The following is a 14,939-nucleotide window of genomic DNA, read 5'->3' as shown; positions in this document are numbered from 1 at the left end:
ATGACAATGTGACATCTCGAACTCATATCCGGGTCGGATACGGGTTGGGGTGTTACAATGTAATATTAAATACAAGGTATCAAATGTCATATTATACTTTAAGATAAACAACGTATTTAACAATTCAACTATCATTTTAATTGTATTTTGGTCACTCAATTTTTTTTTATAATCACACTTAAAATTATGTTTTAATCATTATTTGTTAAAAAGTTAACGGTAATGTTGATGTGTCATCATAAGATAATATCGTATCATTATTAAAAAAAAAATCACGCTAGCAGTTCATTTTAATTTTTAACAATTGTTAACCAAAATGAAATCAAAATGATAACTGAGTGACTAAATATTTAGTTTATCCTATAACTTAAAACAATAAATAAATAAATTTGAAATTATAAAAAAATTACCATGTTATACTTTTAAACATTTTTATTGATTTAATAAATATAAATATCAAATATGTAATGTTCGACAAATATATATATATATATATATATTGAATTAGTTAAAAAAAATAAATGTACCATATTTATAAAAATAAATTATTTGATTAATAAACTTAAAATAAATATAAGATAATATATATTTAAATATTATCAATTATTTGATAATAAACACTAATTCTTCTATAGGTACTATACTTTACTCCGTAATAATCCTTAACAAATCACTAATAAATGGCTCCAAAAAGCACTTGAAATCGTCATATGGGGTGTAGGAGAAGGGAACCGATTCAATGCAACCCGAACGCGGTCTTCCGCGCAAAAACATTAAACCGGAATCCACCAATTGTCAACATGTTCATCGTCGTTTTGCGGTAAAGTGCTTTGTTGTCTTCTAGCTTGTCATTTAACCTGGATAAACATGGAGGCCAAAAACATTCCCAAATCTCTCATCACCACCCACGTCCCACGGTTTATTTCCAGAAGACCCTTCAATTAATACCATAAAGTTTTTTTTGGAATGTTCTGCTCTGCAATGATCTTCATTCAAAGCATTTATGAATTATGATTCACGTTCCCTGGTACAATCCTAAACCGTCATAGCTGATCCGAATCTCCCCTGTATAAATTCGCATGGTTTTAGCATACACACCATGTTTTCTTTTCATTTTCTTGAGTTTTCTTGGAATCCAAACAGAATGTCTGGGGCTGGGGGATCATTTACAACTGGGAACACTGCGCAAGAGATGGGTTTTGATCATGTTCCCGAATGTTATGTGGTTTCGCCTTCGAAAACTTCGAGCTCGGATGCCGACGGAGTTCGAGTTCCGACCGTCGATATGTCTCGACTGAGACGGAATGGCGAAGAACGCTCCGTCACCATCAAAGAGCTCGGTGAGGCTTGTCGTTGCAGGGGGTTCTTTCAAGTGAGTGCAAATGCAACTTCTCTTTTCTTTTTCTCTGCTTAAGGATGTATTAAAACAAGAATGTATGTTGATGTTTGCATCAGATTATGACAGTGGCGGATTCAAAAATTAAAAAATGAGGTCCAAAATAAATGAACAACAATTTATCGACGACTTGATTGAGGAAGTTCACCGAAAAATCGTCGGTGAACGAAGTCGTGGCGGATGGTTTAAGCACAAACAAAAGACTGAAAAATGAGAATTGAATAGCAGTGGAGTTGGAGTATATGGGTTTGAACGCAAAACAGAAACTTTAGTATTAGTAATAGTTGAAATGAAAAGTTTTTAAATGATATATTATTATTTTAATTAGTTTTTTAATTGAAAATATAAAATAGATTGACAATTTTCGAACACAAATTTCAACTACAAAATAAAGTGTGCAGAAAATATTACAAATTTCAACTATAAATGTGCAGAAAAGTAAAAAAAAAAATAAAAAAAGGTGTGCATAATTTTTTAAGTTTTAATATAGTATATTAAGTGTTAATATTTTTTTTAAAGGAGAATGGGTATGTAACTGCTACCTCGTGAGCCACATAGGTCCGCCCCTGGGTTGTGAACCATGGGATTCGCCAATCGATTCTTGAGGCGGCGGCAGGTTTCTTCAATCTGCCGGCCAAAGAGAAGCTTAAGTTCAAGTCCAGCGATGTTTATAAGCCCGTTAGATACTCGACGAGCTTGAAAGACGGGGTTGACAAGGTCCAGTTTTGGAGAATCTTCCTAAAGCATTATGCACATCCCTTGGATGCCTGAATCGATTAATGCCCCGATAACCCGCCTCACTACAGGTAATTTCTGATCAAATTATGTCAAATTAAAGTATAAAGACTAAATCCCGATATCTACTACACTACATCATGTCATCTCGAACTCATAATGCCCAATGTTTCCTTAACGTTTTCAGAGAAAAGATGGGGGAAATATTGTGCAGAAGTAAGGAAACTAACCTTGGAACTGATGGGAACAATGATAGAGAGCCTTGCAATAAGCCCAAATCACCTAAGCCAAAAACTTGAACATGGAATGAAAGTGATGGCAGTAAACTGTTACCCGCCATGCCCCGAACCGGACACCGCGCTCTGGTTGCCGCCACATTCGGATTACTCATGCTTAACCATCATCCTCCAAAACTCAACCGGCCTCGAAATCTTGGACGTCGACAACGACGGCAACGGGATCGTTGTCCCGGAGATTCGCGGTATGTTACAAGTCCATGTAGGTGACCATTTCGAAGTGCTAAGCAATGGGATATACAAGAGTGCGGTCCATAGTGCTACACTGAACAGTGAAATGACTAGGATTTCCATTGCAAGTTTACATAGTTTGGGAATGGATGACAAAATGAAAGCAGCTGAAGAACTTGTGGATGAACAAAATCCCAGGAGATATAGAGAAAGCAGCTTCAGTGAAAGTAGCTTGAAAGATTAAAAGGTTATTTGGTTTCTGGGGTTTAATCACTTGATCATAGAGAAGATAATACATGTAATACACCTATTTGTTTCCCGGGAAAAAGTTGTTTCTTTTGCTGCAGCATAGTATAAGCGTCTTTAGTTCCCCTGATAGGTAAACTATGTTCCCCTGTTTCCCTGATAGGTAAACTATGTTCCCCTGTTTCCCTTATCAGTAATAAATAATATTTTAAAGTTATATATTTTTATGGATTTGACTTGACTTCTTGTGTATTTAATGATGATCATGGGTTAGGTTATTCATTCAAATACAACTCAAGTATTACACTCTCCACTTGTACTTGATTTGACTTAATTAGGGAATTTTCATTCGATCCGAATTCTAACTCGATTATTGAGGTAAAAGTTTGTACAAAACCCTATCCGGTATAAATATATATATATATAAATTTCAATTTTATTAGATATCATAGGGATCAAATTAAAAAATATATAAATAAAGATATATTATTGCAATTGTCCTAAATATACAAGGGATTTTATGGATTTGACTTGATTTGTGGTATATTTGGGTTTTTTTTTGGATGTACATATAATACTAGACACCTAAAATGATAATGGTAAAAATGTGAAATACCTAAAGTTAACAAGAAGTATAGTTTATATACTTGTTTTTTAAATTAAGCCTCGATAGTTTGACTAATTGATGAAGTTAGGATCAATTTACAATCTAAGTAATTGTTTGGGAATGTATGTCGATATTAACCCAAAAATGGATAAGCTATCGAAATAGCCACTTACCTTTCACATCTGTAACTTTTGCTCACTAATTTCAAAAAATTAGGTTTTGATCACTTATATTATCGTTTTATTGAGTTTTAGTCATTGTGATGTCGAATGTCGTTAGTTTAATGACATGACACGTTATTTAAGGGGTTTAATTTTTATTCTAACTCTTGAACTTTAGATAAAAATACTAATTATAAGTCTTTGTAAATCTATAATAGTTTAAGGACAAATTTTCAATTTACTCATTTTTTTATAATATGTTTTTCTTCTCCTGGCACTAAGAATGGCAGAAAGACCCGAACCCGACCGGGAAACCCGAAATCCGGCTAAGTTTGGGTCGGGTATCGGGATAAAATTTGGGGATTTTTTCGAGTTCAGGGCAAGGTATCCCCGCCCCGCCCCGCCCCGATTATATATATATATATATATATATATATATATATATATTATATTAATTATATATATAATATTTTATATATTTTATATTAATTATATATAATATTTTATATATTTTATATTAATTATATATATATATATTATTTTATTAATTATATAATACAAACCCTAAACCCTAAACATTTAAACCTTAAACCCTAAACTTTAAATCCTAAACCCTAGATTTTATAATTATTAAAGTGAAATTTGGTTGATTTATTGATAAATTTCTCAATGTAGAGAGCTACTAAAGAAAGTGAAAAAAGTGGCATGACGATTTTGGATGATTATATTTGACTTAATATTACGTATGCATCTTCGTTGTATGATTTGAATATCAGAACAAGTTTGTATTTAATTATGTATGTGTTTTATTTTGGAGTTTAGACAATTATTTAGAATTAGATTTGAATTTGTGATTGTAATTTGAATTGTAAATCATGTAAAATAATTTTTCCATTTTTTGTGATTGTTCTTTTTAATGAAAACTAAGGTTGCTCGGTTTTTCTCGGGATCGGGTAGGTTCAGGGACGGGGCAAAAAAAATTCCCGACGGGGAACGGGACATGGAAGAAGATGATGATTCATTTTGGGGATGAGGACGAGGGGAGCAAAACCCGCCCCGAACCTGCTCCGTTGCCATTCCTATTTGGCACCTTTTTCAAAACCCTAACTTTCCTTTACTTGTGCTGCACACCGTCTTTAGGTTTCTCGTTGTTCATCTTTCCCATCATTGATTTCCAAGATCAGCCCTTTGCCGATCATTTTGTCATCAAATTTGGGATGCCTCCTAATGCTCTCAGGTAGGAGTGTAAATGAATAGAGTGTTTGATGAACTATTCATGAATCGTTCATATAATGTTCGTTTATGTATGTTTATAAAACTAAATAAACAAGTAGGAACACATTTTTTATGTTTATTTAATAAATGAAATAACACAAATAAAGGTATGTTCAATTTGTTTATATTCAAGAACAAACTCGTTAATAAGCTCGTTTATAAACTTGATTTTATCCTAGCTTGATTTTATTCTTATCACATTTGCCAGATAATTGAAGACGAGTATCATAAGAACCGTAATTCCTGTTAGTTCAATCATCTTTACTTTTTTTTTTAATTCTTCTGCTCTCATTCTCTAACCAGAATATCGTCCTCTACGAAGATTTTGATGTCATCACCGGAGATATCAAATTTTAGGGATAAGGGTAAACAATGGAAGTGGTGAGAAAGTTTGTGTTTCTGCAAAGGTACTACAAAAGTATATTAAAAAGGGATAAATTGAAACTTATCCCTAAATTGTTTTGAGTTTATAAAAAGATTCATGATTAATATTTTATCTGAAATTTAAAGGTTAAAATAAAAATTAAATCATTTTAGTTACGTCAATACATTAACGAACATTTAATGTCCCAATGATCAAAACCAAAACTTTGATAAAATAAGTGACCAAAATTAACTTTTTCAAATTTGGTGAGTAAAAATATATAAATATGAAAGGTAAGTGACCATTTCAATAATTTAATAAAATAAAAAGGAAATCCTTAGGTAACGTAAAGCCAGATAAGCCAATTTATCAAAAGGAAGAGAAACTCACTACAGTGCCAATTTCTCAATTACTCGTTCAAAAATGGTTCAATTCCGGCTCCAAAACTGAAGTTTCGCTTCTGATTTGGAAGCTCCTAATCAGTGTTCTTCGTTTCTCAAAGGTCAGTTCATCTTCTTCTTCCGATTCACTCTCATCGCATTCTTTTCGCTCTGTTTCCGGTCTTGTAATCTACTGCACTTCTCCGTTTACTCTCATAACCTTCTCCCATAATTCCTTTGGAGAGACTGAGGAATGTATTTAAAATAACATTTTATTTTAGTTTTAATCTGTAATAGATATAATTTAAGCTGATTTATGTTTGATGAATTGTTTTTTTCTTTTTTATTATTAACATAAATTTTTTACAAGGTTCGTTTCTGATTTGCAGGTCTGTGGTGTTTAGTTTTGTACTTTGTGGTGAAAAAAGTTGAGAGAAAGCTATGATGCTAAAATTGAGCATCATCTAATAAGAATGCCGGGCATCCCTTTAGCGGCTTGTGAAGCCTCCGCGTATGTTCTCTGAGACTAAACTCTTGTTTTGAAGTTTTTTTTAATTCATCGTAACAATATGTTATGCTTGGTTTTCGAGTTTGGCGAAAATTTCCAACAATTTCATGCTAATATTTTCTTTGCTATGTGATCATAGAAACATTGTTTTTTTTTTCAAGGTCACTGTGAGAGTATCTTGTTCCGAGTCCCATGTTTGATTATTGTTGATTTAGTATAGAGTTTTCTTTTTTGGTTATGTTGTAATGAGGCGTGATTTTGGAGTATGTCTATTTGGATAAGTTCATGAAGAGGGGCTCTTGTTTTCGTTATCTTTCCTCCAGCTACTCAATAAGCACAGATCAAATGTGCCGAGACGATTCCCACCTACATTTATCTGCTGAAGAGGAAATTGCTGCTGAAGAGAGTCTATCAGTTTATTGCAAGCCTGTAGAACTGTATAACATTCTTCAAAGACGCTCTGTAAGAAATGTAAAACTACTGCTACTTGTTGCATTAGGCATTATATCTTTTTATGTAGATTGATTGTTGCGTCTTATGTGGCATTGCTAACAGCTAGTGCATGCTGCTTTGAACCATATTTCTTCTATTTTCATTGAAAGAGATTTTTCCTTTAATCTTTGACATGAATATTTTTGGATTTTAATGTACTTATTATTTGTGTCATCTTTGAATGATTTTAATTTTAATTTGCAGCCATCATTTCTTCAAAGATGTTTGAGTTACAAAATTCAGGAAAAACACAAAAGGAGGTAATGATTCAATCTGGTAATTGGATGTAATATTTGTTCCTAAAAGTTGTGGTTACTTGGAAGTGCTTATTGGCATTTCCCTTTTTTTCCCATTATAGTGGACTGACATGAAACCTTATAGGACAGTTAGATCTCAGAGATAAATATCTGATGAAAGGATTAACTCTTATCTTTTTGTGTGATTATGAAAGGATTTATTAATTGAAGTTTGATTTCGATCAGTTTTTGGTTATCTTTTTTCTAATGACCATGTGCTGTATTGTTTGCCTTGATCAAAATTTGCTAAATACAGGTAAATTTGAGTTATTAACTGCATTGTGTTTGGTTAATATGTAGAATACAAATGACAGTGTCTGTATCTGGGATTGTCAATGAAGGTGTACTAACACAAAGCATTTTTCCTTTATACGTCTTGTTGGCAAGGGTTGCTTCTGATGTTGGAATTGCAGAGGTAGGGTGTGTCATGTGTGTACTTCAAAGCTAAATCCAGTAGTCTATCTATGCATATTCTTCTTTCAGTACTGTTGAACTCTGTTTTTGTACTTCATTTATGATATATTTACTTTTAAATCCAACAATGAAGTATTCTGCAGTTTATCGGTTTCGTCGGGCATGTATCTTGACTAGCTTCACCGGCATCGATGGCAGTAATCAAGCCCAAGTAAATTTTATTCTCCCTGAGAAAAATAAGCTATCTATGGAAGCCAAATCTGGCTCACTTTCCATTTTGCTTGTAAACTTTGGTATGTATTTCATTGTTCCTTTCTGTAGGTGGATTGATTAGATCCTCTATGACAGCGTAATTTAGTCTGAATGGTAGATATTGAAGGTTACTTCTTTTTGTTTCTTTAATTCACATTCAACTTATTCTGATAGCAAATGGAGGATGCTGCCTATGGGGTAGAATACCATTAGAAACACTATACGTGTCATGGGAAAAATCACCAAACTTGAGCTTGGGACAAAGATCTGAGACGATTTTACCAGTTGATATGCATTCTTGCTTATTAAAGGTGTGCCATCAGAGATTTCTAGTCATAACTTCTTCTTTTAAGTTCTGGAGTACTGTTCTACCAATTGCTTAGTTCCTATTCTAGACTTTCTAGTCATTATCATAGAAGAATGTAAGATTCAGGGAAAGCTTTATTGGTTGTTTTTGTATCTATGGTTGAGTTATAAAGTATCAATTTAGAACAGTGCTTAGATTTATACAATCTTCTCAAACATAAAATAATATTATTAGGAATGACTGCAGTCATTGGTCTCTGATTCTTTCCTCTGTATTTTTATTGGGTATATGCTTGTAACAGTACTCAAGCATGCCATTCTGTGCTTGAAAATCATCCTAAACTTAGCTTGAGTTGAAGGTATATCTTGAACTCCACCCGTCCATCTATGAGTGCTTCAATGAAAATTTTGACTGCAGTTGAAAAGTTGGTAGAAACCGAAAAATATTTGTACAACTGTATCAAAGGGCTATAGTGGCTGAAATAAACAGTATGCTATAGTATAGGGCTCTATGTATTTGGGATGTTGAAGCTGTTCCTATACCATTTGTTGATCCAATCAGGTCTCCCTGTGCTTATCTGTTTTCTTTTGCAAGTGGTAAAATGAAGAACTGAACTGGTCAGGGCACTTTTTCCTTTTGTAGCTGACTGCTTTTGAATGATAATTTAGCCATGGTACAACTTTCTTTAGATGGTTGACTATAACCAGTATAAAAAACTGCAATGCATGTTCAAGCACTGATGATTGAAACTTACATAAATATCTGAATTGTGGATATTCCCATGGCTGACTATAGCCGGTATAGAAAATTGCAATGTATGTTCAAGCACTGATGATTTACACTTACTTAAAATATCTGAATTTTGGACTCTACCCCCCTCCTGCTGCAGTTGAAATGTTTGAATGAGGACAAATGCATCTTAATCCAAAGTTCCAGCAATTCTTTGTCAATCGTATGTCCCTTATTATTTATTATATAAACAACATTTCTGATTTCTCTTCTAGAAATATTTTACTTATGGCATTTAGTTTTATTGTTTGTGCTTCAAAAGAACAAATCACTGCAGCTGCTGGTCATCATTTTGCTAAGGAGGTTGGGATAAAGGAAAAATCTCCCTATAATTCAGACACATGCAGTGGCATTTCATCTTCATCGCCTCTCATATTATTCAGTAATCCTCGTTATGAACTATTAAATGTAGTTTTGCTCTCCTATAAAACCTATTTCCTTTCTATGACCTGGAAATTTGACATTACCCAAAATTTTCTATTATCAAGTTTATGGAAATAACTTGTACTTTCGTTAACTAGCTCCAGAATGTTCTAAATGAGCTGCTTCTTACATACTAGTAGGAAAGAGAGGGGGATAGGCATTAGTGATTCTTTTGGATACTCTGATATTTAATTTGATTTACTACTAAATGCCAATCTACAGATATTTGCATGAGGTTCTTTGGACTAACTTTTGTGTTCCAAACCTAGGCCCCCCCCCCCGCCCCGGGAAAAAAAATTATACAATTGAAAGAAACAAGTATTGTGCATTTGTTTGATGTGATTTAACCTTGGTCTCTAGGTCTTTCTCTAAGGCTGACATTTTGCTGCTTTTGGTTTTAGGTTGAGAGCAGGAAACGTCATCTTTAATTACAGATATTATAACAATAAGTTACAAAAGACTGAAGGTATTATATCATAGGGATATACTTCCTTTTTTCTGGGGGTTGGGGTTGAATCTTATACATGTTCTGCTTTTCTTGAGTTTGCATCCTTTTCTTAGCTAAGCTTATTTTCTTGAAAGTTTACAGTTCCTCTCTCCTGTTCCTTGTTTGATAGACAAGACACTTTAACTATTTAATCTTTAGCATTTGGTTTGGAATTCTTATATGATATATGCATTGTACTTAGCTTATTGATTTAATGTATTAATTCCATTTATTTGCAGTAACTGAAGACTTCTCTTGCCCTTTCTGTTTGGTAAAATGTGCTAGCTTTAAGGTTGTTCCTCTTGCTTCCATTTTTTCTACTATATCTTCTTGATTCAAATGAACTTGTATCCATATTACTTGGACATTTATGGTTGATGCTTATTTGTATAGGGTCTGAGGCATCACTTGCTAGCATTCCATGATCTCTTCAATTTTGAATTTTGGGTTCGTATACTTCAGGATCCATGGTGGTATTCTGATAATTGATGTCTGCATAGGAAATTTCTCATACATAGTTACTTTGTAGGTAACTGAAGAGTATCAAGCTGTTAATGTGTCAGTCAAAACCGATAGTTGGAGATCTGAGGTCAGAGTATTTTCTTGGCAAGACTTACAATGCTGTTTTTTACATTGGTTTCTTATTCTTTTCTTCTTGGTTAATTGAACTGACTTGAACCAATGTTAATGTATCAGGTCTGTTCCTTTTTTAAAATTATATCTTACAAATCCATAGGGAAAAAGGTTACTTTAATACTTCAAACAAGTTTTATTTTTCCAAGTTATTAAGGTGAAATTTGCTAGTATAGTATGACTCAATATTGAATTTGCCACTGTAATTTCCTTTATTATATGGTGAATAAAGGTGTTAACTTCATCTTCAGATGGGAGGACCAGAACCATGTGAAATGCCTACTTTCCATACATATTGTTAATGTTGCTGTTGTAATTTACATGTGTATGTTTTCTGTTCAGATTCTTACAGATGGTGTTGATCCTAAACAACAGGCCTTTTTCTATTGGCAAGTTTTTTAGTTTTCCATATATGTTCTCGTGAGCTTCTTTCGTCTTATTTCCGTGAATTGACGTTGGGAGCTCATACGTGTACCCAGTTCAAAGCAATTAAGGCGTAGACGTCCGAAGGTCCTAGTTCAAAATACAAGGCATGTACATCCTGTTTTCTTAGAGTCAAATCTGCCAGCAGAAGGTTGTGAGCTTCTTGACAAGGCTCATGGTAAGGCATATTTATCTATGATCATTTACTTTTAGTTTTTTTTATGTAAACATCATTCTTTAGCAAAACAAAAAGGTATATAAGCCCGGCTTTGGCTAATAATAAGTCCCTTCCTAGTAATCCCTCTAAATAGGTTAAGCCAAGGAGTTCAAAGCTGAGATGCTGGTTTCTGGTATCTCCATTCATCTTTTCCCAAATATTTATAGCTAAAAACTTTTAGGCTGCATGTTCTTGGGACAACAATTTAGTGCATGTAAAATGGAATTCTATGATGCTAGACTCAAGTTCTTGGAAAAGCATAGATCATATGTTCATGATTCTATTGTTATCAACTGACCTTTAATAGCTGTGTGCGCAAGTCTAATCTGAAACTCTGTAGGTCGAACTGATCAGGAATCGTGTTTTTCACTTTTTTTATTTTCCAAATACTGACGAAAGGGCCCTCGTCTTAGGTGGGAGCATTTTACAAAATGGTAGAATGGGTGCTCTGGAGCATGCACAACATCTTCCATGCAATGTTGCAGGGGTTTCAGGCACTGCAGGACAATTATATTTTGATTCTGAACATGTTCAATCTGTGTCTGGAAACGATCTTGCATCCCCTATCTTGTTGCAATTTGCAAAGACCAGAAAAATATCGACGGAAGTTTCTGATTCTAGGAAGTATGTCTTGGATATTTTTATCTATTTATTCAGCGTGTTCTAATTCATTACAGAATTGTGCATGTAAAATGCATTATTTATTTTTCATTAGAGCACTGTTCATGTCACTTGTTCTGTGAATTCAAAAGCATTGCCCTGTCATTTTGTTGTATCTTTCTCTATTTGGTATTTTTGGTGTAATGGTAATAGCTACTGTTGAATGATTGTTTTTCTAACAATGTTGGTCTCAGAACTGTTGGGAGTGAAAGGTACTTTATACTTCCTATGTGTCAAGTGGCCACTGCCATTCCCGAGTCATGCATAAAATGTTCTAAATCGTTTGTCCATATCAACCAACTAGTTAAAAGATGGAATTTATATAAAATTGATGTGCTCATTTGGACAGGCCTAGTTTAGATAATTTGCCTCTTTCTCAACCTTGCCCCCTTTTCCCCTCTGACATAGGATTTATTGTTGAGCCATGAATATGGATTTATTTTTACTTTCTGTCTTTTCAGCAATCCTCTCCGGAAGCGACAGTTTTTCACTCACATAGAGCACAGGTGACTGAAAATTTGTAATTTGTGTTGTCATTTGGTCTAGGAATTGTAATTGTATCCATAATTTGTATTGTGAGAAGAAGAGGAAGAAGAGGAAATAGAAGAAAAAAATGTCTGATGTTACCTACAGTTATCTCACACTTGAGCGCACATTCGCAACTGTTAAGAAAGTGGATCTAATTGTTTTTTTTGATAAGAAGAGTGGATCTAATTGTGGCTTAGCTAGTATATGAAATGGACTGGGGACTGTGGTTCTGACTTTCCCCTTGAGATATGTTTCGTGGTACAGCTTAAGATGCCTTTGTATTAGTTTTTGTCAAGAGATATTGAATATCTGTGTAGTCAATTATATTATGATGTTACTTGCAATTTTACATTTTTGGTTTGAAGCCAATGGAGTCGGATGAAGTGATGTGTGACAGAGACAGTGAGGATGAGGTTTGATGACGATGTTGCAGATTTGGAAGATCGAAGGGTATGTTTAGTTGTTCTTTCATGGTCTTGCAACTTTGATGCTTTTTTGGAAGGACTTATTGTGTTGGATTTTGGTCTGTGGCAATCTAAGAATCGAACAGTGATATGGTTTTAAAAAATTAGGAGTATTTACACAAACTTATAGCAATTCAGAAGTTAGGAGCCATTTCATATTAGTAGATTTGTTTCCAAGGGATAACAAAGTTATAAAAAAAGATATGTGCTGATTCTAATCTCATTAAATGCTCTTTGGGGACGAAAATCGAATTGCTTGACCCATTTTATGAACAAGCTATGAATTGAAATTGGTGAATGAATGACTTTTAATAAGATAGGATTCAGTAATTTCATTACAAAAATGAAATCACGACTCTCCGAGTGTCTGCATGCCTGGGGTACTTAGGGTGCTTGAATGAATCACATCTTGGTCAGCCTGTTTTACATTACAAGATTGCACTAAGATTCTCTAGCATGCTGCAGATGCTCGATGATTTCATTGATGTAACCAAAGACGAGAAGCAAATAATGCATTTGTGGAACTCGTTTGTGAGGAAACAAGGTAATCTTGTCTCCGTTTATTTTGGTTTTTTGATTTTCTTTATTTCTTTAACCTTTCTCGTGGAACTGGTTGTCCGAATCAAATAGTCGGCGTCGTTTTAAGTTCTTCCTGCTCTCTCTTTAAATGTTCATTTTTCTGTTTTTCCAACAAGCACCAATGAATACTTTTTTTTTAATCTTTCAACTTTCTTCTTCCGATTCCACCCTGCTAAGCAAAGGATGAAAAATTTGAAAGAAATGCAATTTTCTTTACCTTCATTGCTTGGTAGGGTTGAAAAATGAGAGGGAAGAAAAATAAGATTTGAAAATTATGTATTTTGAACTTGCATTTTCTCTCATCTTTCCCTTCCAAATTGGACTAATTTGTTTACACATGATGATTGAAAATAATCATCTCTCGTTTTCTTTTCAACCAAGCACACAATTTATTTCTATCTTTTCGCTGTCTCCTTTCATCCTTCCACTTTTCCACCCAACCAAGCAAAGCTTAAATCTCTATTAGTTTTAACTACAATCATGATTTTTTATACAAAAGGAAAAATATTGAAACATCAAGTTCGATTAAATGACATGTACAAATACTTGCCGCTCCAAGACATTTGATCTGACTCCGTCCTTGTATGTTTCTATATTTCATTTCCGTGATGGCAGGGTGTTGGCAGATGGTCATATTCCATGGGCATGTGAAGCATTTTCAAAATTACATGGGCGTGTTCTTGTCAAAGCCCCGGCTCTCATCTGGTACATCTCTCCAGCATCTTTAAATATTAGAAAAGCGCCTGAATAAGTGTTGAATCGGCAGGTGCAGGATGGACTGGGGGAGCGGGTGGGGGTAGTCGCCCCTAATAATTCAAATTCTATATATTTTAATATTTTTTTGATTATCATTTGAAAATCTATTTTCGCCCCCTTAAGTTTTATAAGCCCGCATTTCCTTAGAATTTTATAAATTCGCTCACCCTAACATAAAATCTTGCGTCCGTTCCTGGGTAGGTGTTGGAGGTTATTCATGATCAAGCTGTGGAATCACGGCCTCCTTGACGCTGGAACCATGACAAGTGTAATATCGTTCTACAACAGTACGATGGCAGTGATTCGATCCTCCTATCCGGTGAAAGGTTAAAGAGACCCCATTTTTTTGCTTCTTTTTCTTTGAACAGTATGATGCAGAAATGGTGCTCAGCAGTCACCCCTCCCATAATTTGCGTAACGGTGGGTGACCTAAACTCTTTACATGGCTTGCCATTAAGCTAACCAACTGCTAAGTAAATCTGTGCAATCAGCCTGAATAGTTCATATATTTTTACTTTCAACTTTTTTTCATAAAAGAATAGTTTTAATTATCTATTTGATATTTATAAATTGTAGGTATTAAGGTTCGTTTTCATCGTTTTTCAAATATTATGTAAAATAAAAAAAATTAAAATTAACTGATTTCGACTTGATGAATTGACCCAAGTTCAAATGCATACAAACGTAATATATTTTCAATAATTTGTCTATAAAATCTCGTATTGATTTAAATTATTCTTTAATTTTTGTACATTTTAAAATAAAAGCAATTAATTTTATTAAGTAAAATATATCTAAAATTATAATAAAAGTTTATGACTAAAATTGTAAACTAAATATATAATTAAAATATTTTTCTATAATTATTAACAAAAAAATTAGTTGCTTAAGATTATTTTTTTTTGAAAGAAGTACTTCGTACTATTTAAATAATAAAGTACACTACTTCAAGGACCTCATTAAAACATCCATAAACCTAAATGGAGAAAAAATAGTGTGCCTTTGAAAAGTATCTTAAACTAAACTAACTCTTACAACAATCGGGATACCCCACACCACTACATTCCTCATGCTAATACC

At 33.7% G+C, this 14,939-nt stretch overlaps 1 protein-coding gene and 1 pseudogene across 1 annotated transcript; both read left to right on the top strand.

The window, feature by feature from the left end:
* Positions 1–710: 710 nt before the first annotated feature.
* LOC120140120 (flavanone 3-dioxygenase 3-like) lies at positions 711–2,842 on the top strand. The gene is given in 4 exon segments (XM_039155153.1): positions 711–820; positions 1,144–1,372; positions 1,955–2,202; positions 2,326–2,842. Coding segments are annotated over 4 exon segments (1,104 nt in total).
* Positions 2,843–5,620: 2,778 nt separating this feature from the next.
* LOC120140119 lies at positions 5,621–14,348 on the top strand (annotated as a pseudogene).
* The last annotated feature ends 591 nt before the right edge of the window (positions 14,349–14,939 follow it).

The sequence above is a fragment of the Hibiscus syriacus genome, unplaced genomic scaffold (assembly GCF_006381635.1).
Source record: "Hibiscus syriacus cultivar Baekdansim isolate YM2019G1 unplaced genomic scaffold, ASM638163v2 tig00110782_pilon, whole genome shotgun sequence".
Classification (NCBI taxonomy): domain Eukaryota; kingdom Viridiplantae; phylum Streptophyta; class Magnoliopsida; order Malvales; family Malvaceae; genus Hibiscus; species Hibiscus syriacus.
Note: the sequence above shows the minus strand (reverse complement) of the source record. Positions and strands in the feature narration are given on the sequence as shown.